Here is a 20,711-nt window from a genome sequence, read left to right on the forward strand (position 1 = left end):
CCCCAAAAAAAACAAAACAAAAAAACCCATGCTATTTATTTCTCAATTAAAAGTAGACCATTTATGAGGGAAAAAAATTCCAACATATCAGAACAACATCCCAGAAGTTAAATACCTGCAAATGTGCATGTCTGACACAGCACAACAATGCAATGGGATGATGCTAATTCCCATTTTCGCATCTGCCTTGATTAAGTTACTCCTCCATATATATTACTCCTGAGTAGAACACTTCAGCTAATTTCAGAATATCATACAGAAGTATCCTACAGACTTGCTCCTAAATGCACTAGGCTACAGAACAAACCTAGTTACCTTCAGAGAAAATCATGCACACTCTAAGGTCTTTCTGGAGAAGGAGACGCATGTGGAACATAGGGAAATAATGGAAGGTGACTGAAGAAGGTTTGGAAGTGAACAGGCCATGTAGCAGTTATAGGATGAAGACTGGATGAAAAAGGAGAGGACAAGGAAGCTGGAAGCCAAGGCTGAAAGCACCAAGTTTTGCTCATCCCAGGAAGCCAGAAGAGTCAGGCAAGGTGCTGGCAGAGCAAAAATGCTGCATTATTTCTTAGGTCTATTCTGCATTTGGCTATTCCTACTCAAGCATGCCCTAGATCAAATATTCYAAAATTATCTCCACATGTCATAGTTCAGGAGCTTAAAACCTACAAATTGTCTGTGCATGAGTTTAAAATACATCCCTTACCAGTTTTCAGCATAWCAGCACACGTGAAATCAAACCATGTACCATACCACCATTACAGTACTCTGACCTCTGAACTGCAACAAACCACCTTCAAAAACTAAACTGAAAATTTACACTAAAATTATCAAATCCACATAACTAATGATTTAATAATACTGTATCTCTTTCAGAAACCTCGTTAACAGCTAAACGATCCGATTTTCCCACATATTTTAAGGTCTAAATACCTTTGCTATACATTATTCCTCAGCAGAACACCTCAACTAATTGTGACATAAATCAAATTATCATATTGACTCAACTTTAAAATAAAGCCTTGGACCTATATTTAATTCAGAGAACACAGTTACAGCATTATTTCCATACTATAATTTATTTTYTAAAGTAGCAAAATGCAGTGAGGCAGAGTACACAGTTGTTTAACATGTCAATTAGCACAGAGGAAAACATCCAGTTTTCCTTATCTGTATAATGAATTTCATAAATAGATCTAATTATAATTCTACTGCCATCCGCAGTTGACAAAACGGTCTAATGTTAATAGAAACTGACTGTGTATACAATATGTCACACCATAAACTGTACTGTGAAGCTTGGAAAATTCAATTATTTAAGTTTTACATTTACAAAGAAAAGGCTGGTATTCTTTTTCAATCATTCTGGAGTCTAATATTTCAATTTCTAATAGAAACTCATTTAAGATACTACTACATACAGTACAACACAGCCATCCAGGAAAAGAATGTTTCAGGCTATTTTCAATTAAAAGGCAGATTTACTAATCTGAAGTTCTTGCAATCACAAGTGTTAAGACTGCTGTGACCTAATAATCCCCTAGAATGGAAGAAAAATACCAGATGGGACAACTGTCTGAGAAAAATCTCAGTTCATAATGTTYGCTTCATCTTTTCTTAAATTCGCATCAATGTGCCAATGACTCAAAGCAACTGACCTTAAGGAAATAAACATTGAACATAGAGAAAGCTTTCACCCATTTTGGATTTAAAAGAAATAATCATGCCAACAAGCTCAGGTTTTTATCCTCTTACAATTCTTTCCAGCCATTCAGAAGGGAGGAGTAAGTGTTCATAGAAGAGGTAGCAGAGATCATTATAAGGATTAGCTTACAGCAGGGAAACTGAATTTCCAGATTTACAGCTCCTGAAAAGGTACTGAAATGTGACCCYTGGCTTCAGTGCACTGTGAACGTCACCCTGTGAAGTCACACCAATGAAGATAAGATCTATATGACACAATATTACATAAGCCCGGTTTGACAATTAATTTAATTCTGTTACAAMATGAGCCAGTGACACATCCGATGTGACAATCTATGGTTACATCCCTCCAATAAAAACAGTGAGAAACCTTGAATATGCAATAACAGACAAACAAAATGAAAACTAGAAGGACAAACTGAAAATACACGAGTATCAAGAAGGAAGGAAGCCTTTAYACATAAATAAAACTATGACTACCAATCCCAGAGAAACTGAGCGTTAAAATGCATGCCAGGAATTCACAGAAATGTYTACTGTAGTTCAGGGACAGCAAAAAGTAAATCCACCCAAATTTCTGGGTGCAGGTAAGTATAAGGAAAAACAGCAGAGCTATCATAAGAAATGTAGGCACAACAAGACTGCCAGGGGAAATCTGAACTAAAAGGGACTATAGAGCTCTGGGGCAGCTATGAAAAGCACGAGGGACCAGGTTGTGTCCTCCTTAACCCTGCCAGTGAAAGGACACAGTGCAAGGAGGGCACTGACAATTCAGGCTAATAAAGCAGCTGTGGAACCTGTTGGCCACAGAGGTTTGGATTCCACAGCTATGGGACCCTTTTTGCAGACCACCATCTGCTTGGAACATAGGAAGCACCTTCCTAAGTAGGGTAAAAGTATTTTTGCCAGACAGATGACTGACCTTATTAGGAGGGCTTTAAATTAGGAGCTACACAGGTTGGAGAGGGTGACCAGCAGTCCTGAGGGGGCAGTGGTGGAGACTGCTAAGGAAAGGGCATGGTAAGATGGTAAGGGAAAACAAAGAAAACAAAAGCAGGTGGGAAAGAAGGGTCACCAGCCTTACCATCACTCTGCAAGTCAAGAGGCACAAACACAGTGCTCTTAATTAACACAAGTCCAAAATCACAAAGATAGACAGAAACAAGACAGGATCTCCATGTTCAATCTCCAAGTCTTTTCCCCTCTAAGTCTTGCAAGAGTCTTACATGAATGTGTTTCTTCAACAAATCAAATCATCTACTCCTTCCTCCACTCAATTTCTGAGARGAGGATTAAGAGGTTTCTCTCAATTATTACTTAACAAATTAATCACTGCAAATAAGAATTACTTTTCTAATGAGAAAAAAACCTAAAATATTTGTGTATATTTTAAAAGTTCAAATTTACAGAATACTAGATCTAAACTTCTGAGTTATACACTAATTRTACACTAGCTATCAGGCTAATCTTAAATAAATAAGATAGCACAGAAACAGCGAAAATGAATGTTCTGTCATTTGAACTGCTGTCAAATGTTTGAGCTATTAAGCACCTGTAGCCAATTCTCTCAGTCCCATGTCTGCTGGTCTGTGAAGACGGAGGAGAACACATCCTGGGGCTGCACATTCATGTTAAGAAGAAACAATACGCCCAAGCTGGTCCCACATTCCACAAGAAGTCACCACAGTCTCTTAGCACAGCCCAGGGTTTCCTGTCTAGGAGATTAATTTCACATRGAAGAAACAACCCTACCCCTTCCAAGCAAGCACTGGTAGTATATATACGAGTTGAAACACAGTAGAGCACTAGTTTTACATCTGTGCAGCCTGCCGAACTCTGTGAGTAGGATGGACCAGTTAAGCCAGTGTTACTTGTTTCTTCTGAACAGTATGAGAGTTTCAGTCAAAACCAAGCTTAAAAACATCCTACTAGGAGTTTTCCTCATTGCAACAACCACTACAGGCAACACATGCCACCAGGAAATATAGCTGTATAATAACAATTTTACAGGCATCTCACAACAAATGCACCAGCCACCTAATAGGTATTTTCTGACCACTTGGCTATTACAAAGAATAGTAGGACAATAATTTGATTTAATGAAAGCTTTTTTAACAGCTCTCTTATTTATCATAGATGTAAGCTTATGCTGCTGTGCAACTTCAGAAGGTAACACAGAAGTCAGATCAATTCTCAAGCATTAAATCACCAGAGCTGCAGGGAAAACATCCTTCTAGCAGAAGCAATGTGGTATAATGTGCTAGGTGTGCAGTTAATATTTCTAGGCTCCTCTAAATCACAGTGTTGTCAGGGAACACAAACCTAGAGAAATCTGGTGCAATATTTTTCTTGCTGCTGTAGCAGCATAAAATGAAATCATGATATTAAATACTTAGAATAAGTATATTTTTTCTTTACTATTTATTTCAGATCTATTATGTCACAATAGAATGTTGGAACATAGTTCCTACATTCAATCAGTACTGAACCCAGAATAAGAATACAATGAACTCATAATTAATGTATTAGCATAAAAACTGTACTTTTTTCTAAAGGGTATGTTCTATTAAAATTCAGTTTGAACGTCCCAAAGATACAGTGGCTCTATTCCAACTTGCAATATTTACTGATATATGAGCAGCTGTTTCACACCTCAACACCTAACACCAAAATCAGCTACAGACACTAAAATTTATTAATGCATTTCAACTTTTTTTAAAAACATGTAATGAAAAGAGCAAATTGTTGTTGCATGTAGTCATTATTTCCTTATTTATAGAGCAATAAGTAGTGCTTAATCAAAAAATTCAAGGATGAAAATATTTGAAACTCCCAGAGACACACTGAACTATACTTGATAGAGACATACAATCCTRCAGAAACAAAAATAATTGTGTAAAAGGCAAACTTAAGTGGAAACAGTTACTGGTCCAACCAAATGAGATTCAAACTGCAATGAAATATCACACTTGATACTTAACAGTTGTCCTACTGTCTCCATTTTGTATTCTTAACACATTATTMATCAAATTAGTTTAGAAGATTTGTGACTTCTTCAGTTATACAATGCATTTTCCATCTAGCAAATTTTGGCTTGACATGCTTTTCTGCAGCAGCAGCATCAGCATGCCACAATCTAATCACTTTGTTACTCAGCATCACTGATTAGCAGAGCACTACAAAGTCAGATTTGTATACATTCTGAGACTGTTACTTTGGACTGTTGTTGGAAGATGTTTATACTGTTTTTTCTCAATGTCACACATCCAAAAAATTTTACAGGGCCATACATTTCATTACATAAAAATAATACAGTAAGTTTTTGTCTTATATTTTGCTCCAAAGACCCCAGCATGCCCTGCGACTCCAATGCCCCAGCTCTGCACAGGAACACACTCTGCATTCTCAGCACACGCTTTCTGCGGTTTTTTTTGGTTTTTTTTTTAACAAAGCTTTCCAAACCAGAAGAGACTATTGCATTCAATCTGTTCACAGAGTCCCAAAAACTGAAGTATGCCTCATAAAAGAGGCGCTGGACTAGCTCAGCTTACTGACTTCATCCCCTCTCAGCCTGCTGTCTCTCATCATACATTAAAAAACGGTAAGAATGAATGGGGGAAAAAAATAGCAGAAAACTCCCATGCAAATGACTAATATCAACCACACTGCCTGACACCAAGAAAAACCAACCAGACTGCATTTGTGATTCCCATGGTAATCACTGGTACAGAAAGGAGCAGCTATGCACARCTTGCTGGGCTAAGAGCTAGAACAAACAAGGTAAATCAGTCACTTCTCACGGAGCCACCAGGCARTGCAGCCCAGCCAAAGGCTTAAGGGGCAGCCAAGGCTCCATGGTGCTCCCTCTGCAACACAGCTGTCCCACTGCTTCCCTTGGTGCAGAAGCACAAARTGTGACAGCAGAGCCCAGCTTCTGGGCCACAATCACAGACACTTTCACCYTCCTCCAGACCTGAAGAGTACAGTCTTCCATAATGAAACTCCTGCATTCCTTCAGAACTCGGTTCCCTTTTCCCCACTAAAATACTATTCGAAAATTCCCTCCAGATGCTTTACTCATTGCCCAAACACAAACAAAACCTGTAACTAACCAGTATCATTATTCAGTCCTTAACACTTCTTATTCTTTCCAATGGTCCTCCTAGTTTTTTCAGCAAAAAATCAAAATACCCATAACCCTTCATTAGGGTGTCATTGATTTGAAGTGACTGCCCACTGAGCTGGTGCAAGGTAGAACACACAGAAATTCATGTTTAGCTGAGAATACTTCCCGATTCCAGAAAATCATAACATCACTTTCCACTGTATAAACTTTGCCAGTCTTCACCCTTATCAGTTAATATCCTTTACCAYGTGTGTTTAGCCCAGAATTTAAGATCACTTCTAATAACTCAATGAGAAAACTGAGGAGCAATTCTCTTCACAAGCTGAAGAATCAGTTGCACCTCTTTCACTAGCAGCTCCAGTAAAACCTCCTCTATCACTACAAAGTGGCTTTGTTATTCCAAAACAAGGCAGAAAAAACTCATTACATTTCAAAATCACTACTTTTGCAAAACAGAGACATTTGGCAGACATTACTTTGTGTGTGATTTTCATTCTTTTTGTGGGGACCAGCTCGTACAGGTGCTGCATGAATTTTCAGGTAACCCCTGGGGTAAAGCTAAAATTTTATGTGCTAAGGGGTGGTTGTCCCCTTCAGCGCGAGAGACAGAAGGCTCATAGACTGTCTCACAGACTTGAGTGCCAGAGAAACAGAATCAATCAAAACAATCGTTTACACAAATGAACCTGGACAGGCTATTTTAACATATTACCTGCAAGAGCTGGTGTCAAAAGATTTTCACTTTTTTGTTAAACAAAATSGTTTTCAGCTTATTTTCTGTACTTGGTTATGCTCTCCCACTGCTCTGGTAAGCACTGTTTCTTCCCTTGTTTTCAGTAATTCTTGAAATCCTAAAAAACTGAACCAGCTTGCACATTAACAAAAGTGATACAACTTATTTACACATAATTTGAATAAGTATTGCTTACTGAATAAAGAATAGCCTGGAATAATAAAGCATTATCATTTCAAGACTTCCCTAACATTTCACTTCACCAAGGGAAGTTCACCAGTGAACCAGTCTGACAACTTAAAAGATCAGAAATACCATGACTTAAAAAAACCTCAAGCAACTCAGCTGACCTGCAGCCAATAAACAACTGTAGTAGCTCATCAACTTCACAAGTATTTGTAAACAGGAACAGGGCCTGGAATGCAGCAGGGGAGAAGAAATTCTGCAACTTTTGGGAGAAAAACCTGTGACATTTTTATGGGCGTCAGTGTTTGTCAAAACAGATTTACACTAAGATTTTAGCGGAAACAAAATTAAGTATGAATTATAATAAGACAAACATGAGATAAAAGCCTGAAAGGGAAGGTCAAAGAAAACCACAGGAGATAAGAGTCTTAAAAACAGTTTATGTTTGCTGTCTATGTAAAGAAACATTAATTCAGTTAATCAAAACCACATAAAAACATCACAGCTGCCGACAGCCATAGCACTGCTTTATTCCAATGGGCAAGTTTGGTGTTTCCAGACTGGTAAGAGGAAGACAGGATAAAACCAGCTTAAAATAACACATTAAGATCAGAGAATCCTATAATATTTTCCATATGAAAGGAATGAGAAAGGAGTGTCTTTACAAACAGACTGATTCTGGGGGTAAGATAAAGCTGATAGTGGGAGTTAGAAGGAAACAATGGGAAGGATTTCAATAAGAATTCCTTTGACTGACTCATCCCAGACTATGTTAATAGACTACAAGAGCAGAGACACTGAGATGTATATTGAAAGGGGGCAATGTATGATAGAAGAGGGGGTTTTCATCAAGCATTTCGGGGAGCCTGTACCTCCCAAGTACCTCAGCCAATGGGGAAAGAGAGAGAGAACTGCACCTGGGAAATCAGGATAAAAATTCATCCTCTATGAATTTGAGAGACCCCATGGGAAATGCCCATGACCTCTCCCTCTACTCATGAATAAAGTCCTGGGACTCCTCTCCTTTTTGGACATAAAACTCTGGTGCTTCTGGATTAATTTTCCTAACACATGTCACATACTACYGTCAGAGACTGAAATGTTAYAGTTTATGACTTAAACATTTTCATGACGGACTTTCTGCATATTATAGCAAAACCATACAAAAGCTGCAGAGCAAGCCACCAAATCCCTGAATGAAGCCCTGGCTACCCTGCCCACTGGTCCCTGATCAAAGATAAGATACAGAACAGCTCAGAGCTGGAGAGGAGGACACATTCATAAAGGGATCATGCTTAGCACATTGGGTGGGGACCATCCCCCCAGGGCTATCAGCTGCCAGGCCAGCACAGACCCTCACTTCAAAGGGTGATGAGGGGAGAAGAGAGACTTTGGGTGTGCCTGTGGTCAGAGGCAAAGAAATGCCCATGCTCTGCTGTGCAAAGGAGCTCAGCTGTACGGCCCTGCATCCCGGAAGAGCTGATCCGAGCTGATGTGGACAGTCAAGGGGCYGTCATGGCCCATCAAATACCCCACCCCAAAAGGGTGCCCAGACCCTACAGCAGAGATGATGCAACAAATCCACAGTGTTGCAAGGGACAGTGTCAAACCAAGCCTCCTGCAGGGGTGAGACATGGGCGTTCCCAGCTGGCTCAAAACGCATATTAATGCACTGGATTCTGTACTCTTTGGCGTGGCGGCAGCAGCGGCGGGGACCCTCARCACCCAGATCACGGGATGGAGGGGAGCAACGAGACGTYGTTAGGACCCCCGGAAGGGTGATATGTTTCCATTTAACCCCTGTCACCTTCTCCCTGTCCCCCTGTCCACACCCCCTCCCCCGCCCATGGACACTCTCTATTTCTTTCTTTTTTCTCTCYTTCTTTCTCTTTGTCTCATCTGCTATCAAATAAAGTATATCAATTTTTTTGGCATCGACACTTAATCTCGTTTGGTTTTAATCTCGTTTTGGGAATATTTTGAACCTTTTCTCRTTCGTCCGCTTTTTTCACACTCAGTTTCCTCTGCTTTTCTGTACTTAAATCGGATCGTAACAACTACATATTCCAATGTTAAGTTGTTACTTGAGGATAACCAAGTAACCAAATCAAATTACACACAGAAAACATGGAACCTCAGAGTAAACATTTTTAAATTATTACGAACTTCAGTAAAATAAAAAAAAAAAAAAAAACAGTTGAAGTTCAACAGTGCTAAGTGTAACTTCTCATCCCCTGCTGTTTTGTCCAAATTTTAGACAAATCTGGAAAGAAAAAAATCTTTCCTCACTGAGACCTACTATAATTATACTACAACAGATAAAAGAACATTAACTGTTGTTTAGACAGTCATACAAGATGGATCTTGGAATTACACCTGCATACTGCCATTCACTCAGTTTCCACTAAATGAAGGAAAAGAAAATCTTAGGACACGGTAAGAACAACTATTAGCAAGATATTTCAATACAAAATAGAACAAAGGCTCTTTTATCTCATCATTCAAGCACAATTCAATAGGACTCAAAATCCACGCAGATTGAACACATCATTCCCTAAGAAAAACCTCAGTGTGTTAATGACTTATTTTCCTCTTTCAGATGAGGTTGACAAAGGTTTGATGTGTTACACTGACAGGAACTGATGCTGATGCCACTGTAGCAACAATAACAGTTCACAGACAGGTAGGCTGCAGCTACAACACAGATGGGACAAGAGTCCATCTCAGCAATTTTAGATTTCAAAAACATCCAATGAAGGAATAATACACGAACTTAAAAGAATCACATTAATACTTTATGAATATTGGAAAGATTATACCCAGCATACATGATGACAATCACACTGTCTTACTTAAGACACAAAATAAGCTTTCACATRGTAATCAAGTAGCTCCAAATAAAAAATTACCTTGTTTCATTGTAAAAGTTTTAGCAGGGTTGAAATTGAAAGGAATGAGAAGGTAGTTTCGTTACAAACAGACTGATTCTGGGGGTAAGATAAGGCTGATAGTGGGAGTTAGAAGGAAACAATGGGAAAGATTTCAATAGGAATTCCACTAATTGACTTATCCCAGACTATGTTAATAGACTACCTGAGCAGAGACACTGAGATGTATATTGAAAGGGGGCAATGTATGATAGAAAGGGGGTTTCATCAGGCATTTCAGGAAGCCTGTACTCTCAAGTACCTCAGCCAATGGGGAAAGAGAGAGAGAACTGCACCTGGAAAATTGGGATAAAAAGAGGCTCCATCCTCTATGAATTTGAGAGACCCCATGGGAAATGCCCATGACCTCTCCCTTTATTCATGAATAAAGTTGCGRGACTCTTCTGTCTCCTTTTTGGACATAAAACTCCGGTGCTTGTGGATTAATTTTCCTAACACAAAGAAGCTAATAGATACACAAAAGTAAGTCAGTCATACCTTTAGCCACAGCTTCTTTATACTTTTCTTTGGCAGTATTTACTTCTTTTATTAGTTGCCTGTAGCTACATTTTAGTTTCTCTAGTTCTGTCTTTGTGACCTTTAAGAAAAGAGAAATTAAAAAGCATTAAAAATATACTTATTCTCAACACATTAAAAAAATCATAGCATTAGTCAAAGAGAATTAACAGAATTTACTATACAAAATAAGGATGCTACACTTTCCATTGACTCGAGMTAATCTTAATAGGATATTACATGGAGCAATTACATAGTGCAAATTACATGTTGCAAATTACATGGTGTAAAATCAAAATCAATAAATGCATGGAATTAAATAAGAAGCCKCAGACACAGATCCCAATTCATATCAGCATAATTAAAAATATATTTAGGAAATCCAGCTAATCATCAACAATATTCCAACAAAGGAAAAAAACTTCAAAAAGATGCTTAACAAATCATACTAGCTTAAAACGTCCTATGCATAGGAAGGAATTTCTTTAGCACCTAAAAAAAAAAAAAAAAGTAGAATTTTTAGATGTTACATTCATACAAATGACTAAGGAAGAGCAATTTGGCATGAAACAATCTATCAACTGTAGAACTTTAAATCCTAAAAAAGGAAAACCAAACCAACAAAAAAAAAACCCAAACAAAAACCCAACTACTGAAGCAACCAATCAAACTAAAAATCTCTACCATGAGACACAGCACTAAATTTTTTTGGTCAAAAAATTAAAATAAAGTTGTCTTTTCCATCCCCTGCATTCATTTGCAGTGTCAGAAAATTAATGCACTGCTCAGAAATAATCCCAAATCATGAACTTGCAGAAAAAAGCCAGTAACAAACAAGTTGTCACAATACCAGGAATAGCTAGCATATACTGTAAAGAAAAGTAAAAATGAATTTACCAAAAAAAAAAACCAAAAAAAACAACCCAAAGCCAAATCAAATAATAAAAAACCCAACAAAAAAAAAAACCCACAGAAAAATAGCCTTTCTTTGGAAAACCACGGAAGAGGAACTTATTGTTTTAAGGAAGTATTCCTTTCAGTGCATACACAGAAAAAGAAATCCACTCCACTGAAAAATTGTTCCTTCATACAGCTGGCATGAAGAAGGCTGAAGTTTAAATTTTCCCTTTTTTTTCATGAGGCAAGACCCAGATAACATTACTTTCACCACCCCAGAACACCTGAAAACTTCATGAAATGCCTTTAAGATTCAACAAATTGTTGCCTACCACTTCTATTTTTGGGCCAACTGTGCAAAATTTGATTCAAAGCCTTTGAATTAACCTTTTCTCTGTATCAATTACATATACCCAACTCATATTTCTACACACTGTAAATTATGCTCACAACTGCTGTTATTACACACTAATAGAGGTAATGCAAGAAAAATAACTTTATGACAGAAAGGCATCATGAGGAAATGGAGAAAAAGATTTMGAGAAAATGGAGAAAAGTCATTAGAAAGTAGTTATCTCAAGATACAAATAACACAAACAGTTTCTCTTACAAAAMACTCAAAATAAAAGACAAGCTTCTAGCTTTATGAAACCTTTGTAATAAAAAAAAGGTTTGCCTTTATTATTATGAATAATAATACCCCAGAAATAATACCACAAAACATGAGATTTTGTATTTCAGRGAATCATTCTCAAAGTGCTCCAGGTACACAAAACCTTAAACAATGTCAGCTAACAATGCCAGAACACTACTTGAATGTTTCTTTGCAAAATCAGGAAGGGGAAAAAAGAAAAAACAAACCCAAAAAACCTCAAACCAAACAACAATGCAAGCTTATTCAGTAGGATGTAAAATACTTTCATGGCTATGCAGACCATAATTAAATAAAGTCAATATGGTTTGTAACAATCATTTGGTGAGCACTCAAAACGCATTATGCTCTTTTGGAAAAGTCTTACCTTAAAAGATTAGAGATTTTATTAGATTTTGACCTATTAACGGAAAAAAAAATCCTTTTGTACAGTCTGTTTTCAAAGTATGCCTGAGTGTCTAGAAATCTTATCCCATTCAGCCTCTATTATATCCTTCTTTTTCTCTTTCCTCAAGTCTCTATAACTGCTATTACTTCTAACACATGCTACCAGCTTTTCCTCTTCTTCCATTCTGGCTTTTTTGAGATGCAACAATCCATAAGTAGCAGTGAGTGATTATTTGGCTTGGAAATTTTATCAGATAATGACACCCTACTGACCATGCACCGAAAAGATGTATTCCCCATGGTCACTACTGGGGGAAGTTGCCAAGATTCTAGGATATTAGAGGCTTCTTATTAGAGCCAATGTATTTAACTTAAAAWATTCTTAGTTCAAACAGAGAATAGCTCCAAGCTCTTCATTACTGGCCCAAGAACCTTTACTCACCAGTCTGTGACAGTGTTTTTGCTTTACTCAGATGTTACATTTATATACACTACAACAAATCCCAAATTCTCCGCTGGAAGAAAGAAGAAACAGTACTTTTCCTTCTCTCAGYAGACCTTTCAGACTATCACTCTCATTTTTGACATCTGTAGCTAAATTTCCCCCAAAGCATCCGAATGATGCTGTAATTTCTGTCAGCTCTATTGACAAGATACGGCACTTTCAATACAAGCAGGACAACTGATAAGTCATGGAAAACACTCTGAAAAGTTTCACCTGCCATCTCAATGTTTGTTATACACCTGACTTCTATTTTAAAATAGGGACTAAAATCCTGTCCCCACCAAAACAGTCTGGACTGTCAAGACCACTAATTAAGAAAAATTTACAGTGCCCTGGTCCCAGGAATGTCTAGAGTGGAATGAGAACACAAAGAAATGGTATAGTGAAGCATCACACAAGAATCTCCTACTGGAAGAAGACCATTTCCAGAGCCATCTGTCCACAGAAATTCATATAGAAGAAAGCTTTCCATCTTTGCTTGTCAGCTAGCAGGAAAAAAAAAACTGTGTAGAAAATCATTTAAATTTAAACTCTGCATTCTATATGTCACACACTATGCTTTTACCATAGCACAAATAAAAACAGCAACTAAAAAATCCACTCTCAGTTTACTGTTTTTATATATACAGAATTATAATCAATTTATCAAACACAGATGAATAAAATACCTTGTACATCTCTGCTTCAATTTGTTGATGAACACCTACAAAACTCTTCTTAACTTGCTGCTTATCTTTGATCATCATTGTAAGCCTATGCAAGGGGCCAGAATTAAGATCTTCTGCATGTGTCTTCATTATTTTGCTCAGCTGTTCTGTTTGCTGTACCACGAGCAACCAAGACTATAAAAAAAGACAGAACAGAAAAGCATCAGCTTTATTTCAGCTCACAAATAACCAATCAATATGAACTGTGAGAAAAGATGCATCACTGCTTAAAAAAATTCAAGTGAATTCAAAAGTGAGTGAATTAATTTTCCCTGACAATGAATGCTATGCTACATCTACGATTTTGGAATGGCTACATGCCACAAAATTACCAGGTTTTGAAGGCTGCAAGTATATGAGTTTTACTGGCATTTATCTTACACTTGCTAAAATAGAAATCTACCTTAGATCAAAACCTTAGAAAATTAGTTCATTTGTCAGCTTTGGGATTTCTTTACGTCCTGCATATAAACATACATATGCAATATTTCCATCTCTACATGAGAATGCTGCAAAAGAAACTGGATTCTAGAAAACAAAATGAAAGATAATTAAGTCCTTGGCACACTGAATTATATTTAACATTTTCTCTAGCTTGTAAATAYCCCACAGACTGGCACAGAGCTATCTATACTGCTTAAAGTGTGGTGTTGTAAAGGGTCAAGGCCTAAAGTTTCCCGTGTTGAAAACCATTTCAGAAGCCATACTCCAGAGCTGCATAGGATAAAACATCACTGAACACCTCTGTGAGAGAAGGGAGCCTTGTGGTTACAGAGGAGTTGATAAAAGTGGTCTCAGAAGTGAAAATGTAGTCAGTCATCCATTTTCTGTAAGGCTGATTTACTACCGATGAGACTATTACTGTTCTAATCCTGAAAAATCACAACAAATACATTTTTCAACAGCACAAGTACTCTAAAGAAATACTTGGTTTACAATTCACCAAATGAGCTTTAGTAGGCCAGAAACATAACAAACACCTCCCTTCCCATTTAAAAAAGAAACCAAAATATTTGCATATTTTCCTGTTCTTTCCATCAGGAAAAGATGAAGGTGATGTTTCCATTGGGAAATATCACCTAAGCAGCATTTCTGTGCTTTGTATGACTATATTTCATTATTTCAAAATAGGAAAAGCTAAAGCAAAAACGCTTCAAAAATTGAGATTTTTATGGGACCTAAAAAACTGGGTGGGGACAGCAGAAAAGGGAAACCRTCTTCTTCTAACAGAAAACTACCACAATCCAACAAATGCCATAAAATACAATATTATTTGGTTTGTTTGGTTTAACAGTATTTTCTAGATATATACACACACAAAAGAGCTGTCTGGAAGCTCTTACAAACACCTCTTTTCTAGCATTACAAGCTGCTACTGCCATGCCCTCCAGCAAGTTTGTTGTCTCCACATGAAAAAAACCACAGGACAGATCTCCCCAAACACCATTTCTCTCTAAGTGTTCGTTCTTGCTGTACATTTACAAATCAAAACAAAACAAAACAAAACAAAACAAAACAACCACAGCAACAAAATCAAACAAACAAAACCAATGGAAAATTACACAGATTGCTATATGGCTTTAATGTCATCAAATGCCAAATAATACCATAATTAAAACACAGGTATTTTACATCTTAGAAGATGTAAGATACTATACTTATGTCCCATAATATTTGCATCATTCTTTGATTCTGTAAAATGTCAAAAAGAGAGAAAAAGTATCATGAAAGAGTAAAATAAATTAGAATGCAGTTAGTACATTAAGCAATAATTCAGGCTTTTAAACTGCCAAAACCAGTAAGATAACCTGTCAGTACACAACTTTAAAATCCAAGGTGTCGGTGAAATTTTAAGGCAAGCCCATACAAAATACTTGCCAATCCATATGAATATTTTTTCTGTTATATAAAGGCGTAGAAATCGGGGATATACCTTAATGAAAAATTACATGTCCTTAAGCAAAAAAAAGGGAACGAAAATTATGCTGAAGAACAACTTGAGTGCCGATGTTCAAAACAAGATTTCAAAATGTGACATGCATGACTCTTTTCCAAAGAGAGGCAAAGAGAATATGGCTTAAGTCYGATCTTCAGATTTCTTTAATTTATCTGCTCACAAGTAGTGCTCATGTTATTAACATGAACTGTCCTGGACTGAGCTACCTATCTGAAGGTTAATGGCTGTTTATACCTCATAATGCTAAACACTCTGTGCCAATGCAAAAAAAGAAAAGCAATTCAATTTGCAAGGCAAGAATTATAGCAGAAGAGGGAAGCAACAACAGACCATGTTCTACATAAACACTGCTCAGTACTGAAGCAGCCCAGCTACTACAGCATAGCTTTCAAGCCACACACATTCACATTAGCCCTGTGTAAATCCATCCTAATGCATAAGGAGCAATCCTGTTCCTAGTGCTATGCCACAGCCACTGCCCAAGCAGCCACCCCAAAAGCCCACTACATAAAAATTGCTTTGTCTAAAATTTAACTTGACCCAAAAAGGGTGTTTTCCTGGAGAGAGAAAATAAGGATTCACACCAGACTGAAGGTACTGTGTAACCACAGCTACAGCACGAGAGCCAAGAACTGAATAGGCCATCAAAACAGAGTAGTCTTCCCCTGTCAGTAGAGAATTCAAGTCAGGAGTAAGACTTTCAAACASACGATAAATGAAGTTTGCTTCATCAACATGTTTGATGCTCTAAGTCTGAAAATCAGTAATCAACAGACAGCGTTACCTTTCTAAAAAGTCAACTCAGTTATTTTAAACAGAATACAAAATAACCTCACAATCATGAGAAACATCCTGAATTAATGTTTTGTTTTTACAATGCACACTGTAGTGTGAGTAACAGCTGGAATTGCCTTGGTTTCCTGGCATTTTTCTATTTCTGTTACAAATTCTATATAACATAAACAATAGTTCCTATCTTAAAAGAAAAGCTTGCTATAGCATACTCTATTTTCAAAACACTAAACAAAATAGCAAGCTGAATACAGTTACATATATAATACTGAATTTCAAAAATCAGGATTGATTCTATAGTTCAGTAATTATTTTCAAAGCAAGACTAGAGCTCAACTTCTTCATATTTCATTTAGGAACTAAAGGAAGCCCACTTTAAATACTTTGGCAACATTAACTCTCAAGAAACCGAATGAACAGGAATCCAATTCAAATCAAAACAAAAGAAAACCCAGCAATGTTATTTCCAAGGATATTCCAAATTCAAAATGCTTCAGACCTACCTTGGACACATTGCTGATATAATCCAGTTGACAAGCGCTCTCTTTATCCACTTGGTTACAAAGATTCTGTAAAGTGGACGCATATTCCTTATCACTTTTTACTCTCATTACCATAAATTTCTTCACTGTTTCCAGCAGTCGTAGTTCCCAGTCTTGCAGTTTTAATAAAGCATCATGAGAATATTTCAGGTCGCCTCCAAACCCCATTTTTTAAGGCACTATATACCAGACAGGGGAAAATACAGGCTCTTCACCACATCTGAAAGGAGAACAAGACTGATGAAACAATTATCAAAACAAAAATTTCAGGTGAGACAAAGAGCAACTATTAATGYCTAAACCCTGAAATAACTTCATCATAAGATTACCACATACATTTACCTCCTCAGTATAAACTGAAAGAAGGGTCTGAGCTCTCTTTTGAACACCAAGTTCTAACTGGAAAAGATTTCAGGCTTAGAACTGCTCTCCATTTCTGCAAAAACATACCTCCCATCTCCTCCATTTCTGCAAAAACATACCTCCCTAACTTGAAGGACAGTATGAAAAAACCCCGTAACAGTATCTAAGACAAACACAATGACCAATTTACATATTTAACCAAGTAAGTCTAGCCAACAGTCTCTCAAGACAAGCTGCCAACTGCAGTTTTCCACTCCTGGTGACCTGAAACATTTGTTTCTGGTGTTTACTGTCCTAAGAGAACAGAAAAATCCAAATAAAACACCAGCTCTCAGGCACTGCATCTTTGGGAAATKGATATCCCCTTAGAAGTTAGTTTGCATCTAAGCCCTGTGTTAACAGACCATAAAGCGTTCATATTCAACCTCCCAAAAACTGGCAAACTAGAAAATATCCCAAACCAGGTTTCCCATCCAATCACACACTGATCCCCTGTCCCCTTAAGGTCACACCATTTTCTCCTGGGACAGTCCAGTCTTATGGACCAAACTGACATAAAACAAGATTGACAAACAGGTAAGATATGCTGCCTTTTGAAATCCTGTAGCAGAACTAAAGGTCAAAGACACATTATTAAAGTTAGCTCTGAAACACCTGCATCTGATGCCAATAAACATGCAGCTACATCATGCAAAAGCTGAAACCCACACATATAATTTCTACACACTCTKGTACAGGTTTTGTAACGCGGGCTGAGCCCTCTTTTCTGTGTACGCATCAACTACCTTTTCCTATAGTAATCACCTTCCAACTAGATGAGATAAACTTTTATAAACTGCARTCCTTTTCTCTGGACTGCAGTGCAGCCAAGCCTTTACATCGCCTATTCACCAATTCCTGCACCACAGCAGAGTCCTGGTTCCTTTTAACACAGAAATACCCATTTATTCACAAGCTTTATATTGCCACTTAAATTAGCAGTGTTTTACAAACATTAACAAATTTATCTTCCTAGTAGCCTATTGTGAGAAGTAGGACTAATATTCTTATTTTACATTAAGAACTAAGACACATAAACAAATATCAACACTGTAGCAGCTCATACTGGTATGTACAAGGCTTAAAGACAGAWATTTCAGAGCGCCTAGCATTTTTAGCATATTTAAGTATTCAGAAAAAATAAATATGTTATTGGCTTCAGTTACTGCACAAAATTTCAGAAGATTCTGCAAATCAGAACCTCAAGCAGCCTCCGCAATAAGACTCAAGCACTATTCTTTGAACACAAACTATGCTACATAACAAAACAAAGACCCAATAAAGAAAACTAGAACAGTGCYACATTACAATGTATCTACATAATACAGACAAGTCCAGGTTGTATGAGTAACCTTAAACTTACAGGGTTTCATAAGCTCTTCAATTTGAAGCTATATATTTTAGTGAGAATTATTCCTCATGGCTAGGAACTCACTCATACACAGCAACAGTAAATAGTTTATGTTGGCTGTATTTATGAACTATGTCATTATCAGTAGCATTAATAAAAATACCTCCAGTTAAAATTCAGGAACAGCCTTGCAAAACCACAAACAATTTRGTAACATGAACCAAAGAAAAAATCCTAAAGCCCATTTACTAACATGATTAAAGCTGCACTTGTGAATTTTCAATGCCCTTTACATCTAGATCCACTTCTATGACTTCATTTTTCTCCTACCCCATTTTAGCACATGACCTAACTACCCTAGCACAATAGCCGTGAGAAAAGATAGTATCCTTGTTTCCTTGCATTCCAGATTTAGAAGAGATGGGAACTGAATCTCACAGTGAAGCCTGGCCYTGTGCTATGAGAAAAGTAATGGCTTGCTTGCGTTTACCTTAGCCTCTGTTTTTTACTGAGAGGCAGTAGGAAGGAAGAAATATTCTCAGCAYGTGATATTTCAGTCTGATTCTACCGACTTACAGAGGAGCCATAAGATTACAAAAATCAATAAAACAAAAGACCAAACAATATCTCACTCCAGCCTGCTAAGCTTCTCTTCACAAAGTAGTAATCAGATTTTTTTCCAATTCCACTATTAGATGCCTGGATACATAGGCAAAAATTGTACATACACTGGACTCTGGTCCTTGTTTTAAATTATTCCTCTCACTGTGACAGAAGCAGYACAGAAAAAATTTGTTTTGTGAACATGACAAAACTGACTTCTTAAACTAACAAGCATAAAGACTCAGAAGACTCAGATGATTCCCAAATGGGTAAGCCAGCTGCCATGTGACTTCCATGTAAATTCAGAAAACATTCACTCAAATTCAAACGCTTTACTGTGGAGGCAAAGAAGTGGCAAAGAAGTATTCTAGACCTAAGCAACTTAACTAAGCTTAAATTTTAATAAAAAAAAATCAACCTCATCACTTAAAACCATTTCTAATTTTTAATTTTTTTTACACTTTTAAACAATTGGAAACAGTATAGATCACACAGCCATTCATTTGAAGTCAGAACTATAAGATTTACCAAACACATAAACATGCAATCTCACTTTCAAATACCCTTRAAAAGCACAAGCACATTTTAAAAGGCCAGTCGTCAAAAAGACAATATCTGGCACCACTACAGACAGGTATTTTTCCAAGGCTGCTATCTCCCTCATTAGGAACCACAGATGAGATGACAGATGCTCTACGGGATCAGACCAACAGAACAGAGTATTTCTGTCACAAGGGACCTACAATGATCGCCTAGGCGCACCATTTTAGATCAGCCCTTTGTCTCCCACCATGGCACCACAAGATGTTTAAGAACAGCAAACAAGCTGGGCTGCTACTCATGGTGTGATCCTCCTTGTGCTTCCCCACATTCACAGCTACTGGATTGTGGAATACTAATATTCTCATGTTTTTGGCCTTACCATATAGCATTAAAATGCTCACACTGAAAGACAAAGACAGATTCCCAAACAGATTTTGCAACCACAGTCTACTGGCAAAATTGAGAAGTATAGCAAAAGCTGAACCCAGAAATGATTAAATCTGAAACTGGTATGAGATTTGATGGGTTTGAGACACAAACATCCTTTCTTCTCTAATGCTGAAAAGATAAAAATACAGTGAGAGCTCTTCTGGGGAGAAAGAAATCTTTCTCAAAAAAACATGGGAGAGTACTTTATCTCACAGGAAAAAGCAGAGATGGCATCATGTTTTAAAAGAAGCTAGAGGGAGAAGTGATAACAACAAACAGGATAGATAAATTCATACTACAGAAAACCTTCAGGAATTACGTTAGTCTTTTTGTGGAGAGATTTCTTATGCTTCTGCTAGATACCCATGAGGTTTACCTCTTTTTCCACACGTGAAAGCTTGCATTAACTTGGCATGTCARTGAAGTTTCAAATAGAATTCAAGCATGTTTTGTAAAAGCAATGAAATACCAGTACCACCAAATCAAACAAATGAGTTACAGATATTTTTTTTTATTTTTAAATGGAAGGTAGATATAGACATATAGAGATAGATAGATTGCTAAAAAAAAATGAGCGCCTATGTAAATTAGTCAAAAAATAGGTGTTAAGCTTAGGAGCAAAACATACCTCGCAGTCAATTCCAACAAAGAAGGACTTACTTTCTTTGTAAGTGTCACTCTCAAAACAACGAACTGATCATTACAGGAAGTACACATTCAATATGCACATTTAATAATATAGTGTGACT

The 20,711-nt window shown here is 37.1% G+C and overlaps 1 protein-coding gene across 2 annotated transcripts in view; it reads right to left on the reverse strand.

Moving 5' to 3' along the window:
- Window positions 1-20,711, reverse strand: part of FER (FER tyrosine kinase) — a 136,478-nt gene that overhangs the window by 114,350 nt on the left and 1,417 nt on the right. For both annotated transcript variants that reach the window (XM_057367529.1, XM_057367528.1), the window contains exons 2-4: window positions 16,596-16,854; window positions 13,305-13,478; window positions 10,178-10,277 (exon numbers count right to left, since the gene is read on the reverse strand). In XM_057367529.1, coding sequence (XP_057223512.1) covers window positions 10,178-10,277; window positions 13,305-13,478; window positions 16,596-16,802 — 481 coding nt within the window. In that variant the 5' untranslated portion in view covers window positions 16,803-16,854. The remainder of the gene's footprint in view (window positions 1-10,177; window positions 10,278-13,304; window positions 13,479-16,595; window positions 16,855-20,711) is intronic.

Source organism: Malurus melanocephalus, unplaced genomic scaffold (genome assembly GCF_030028575.1).
Source record: "Malurus melanocephalus ecotype Western Australia unplaced genomic scaffold, MMel_1.1 scaffold_80, whole genome shotgun sequence".
NCBI lineage: Eukaryota > Metazoa > Chordata > Aves > Passeriformes > Maluridae > Malurus > Malurus melanocephalus.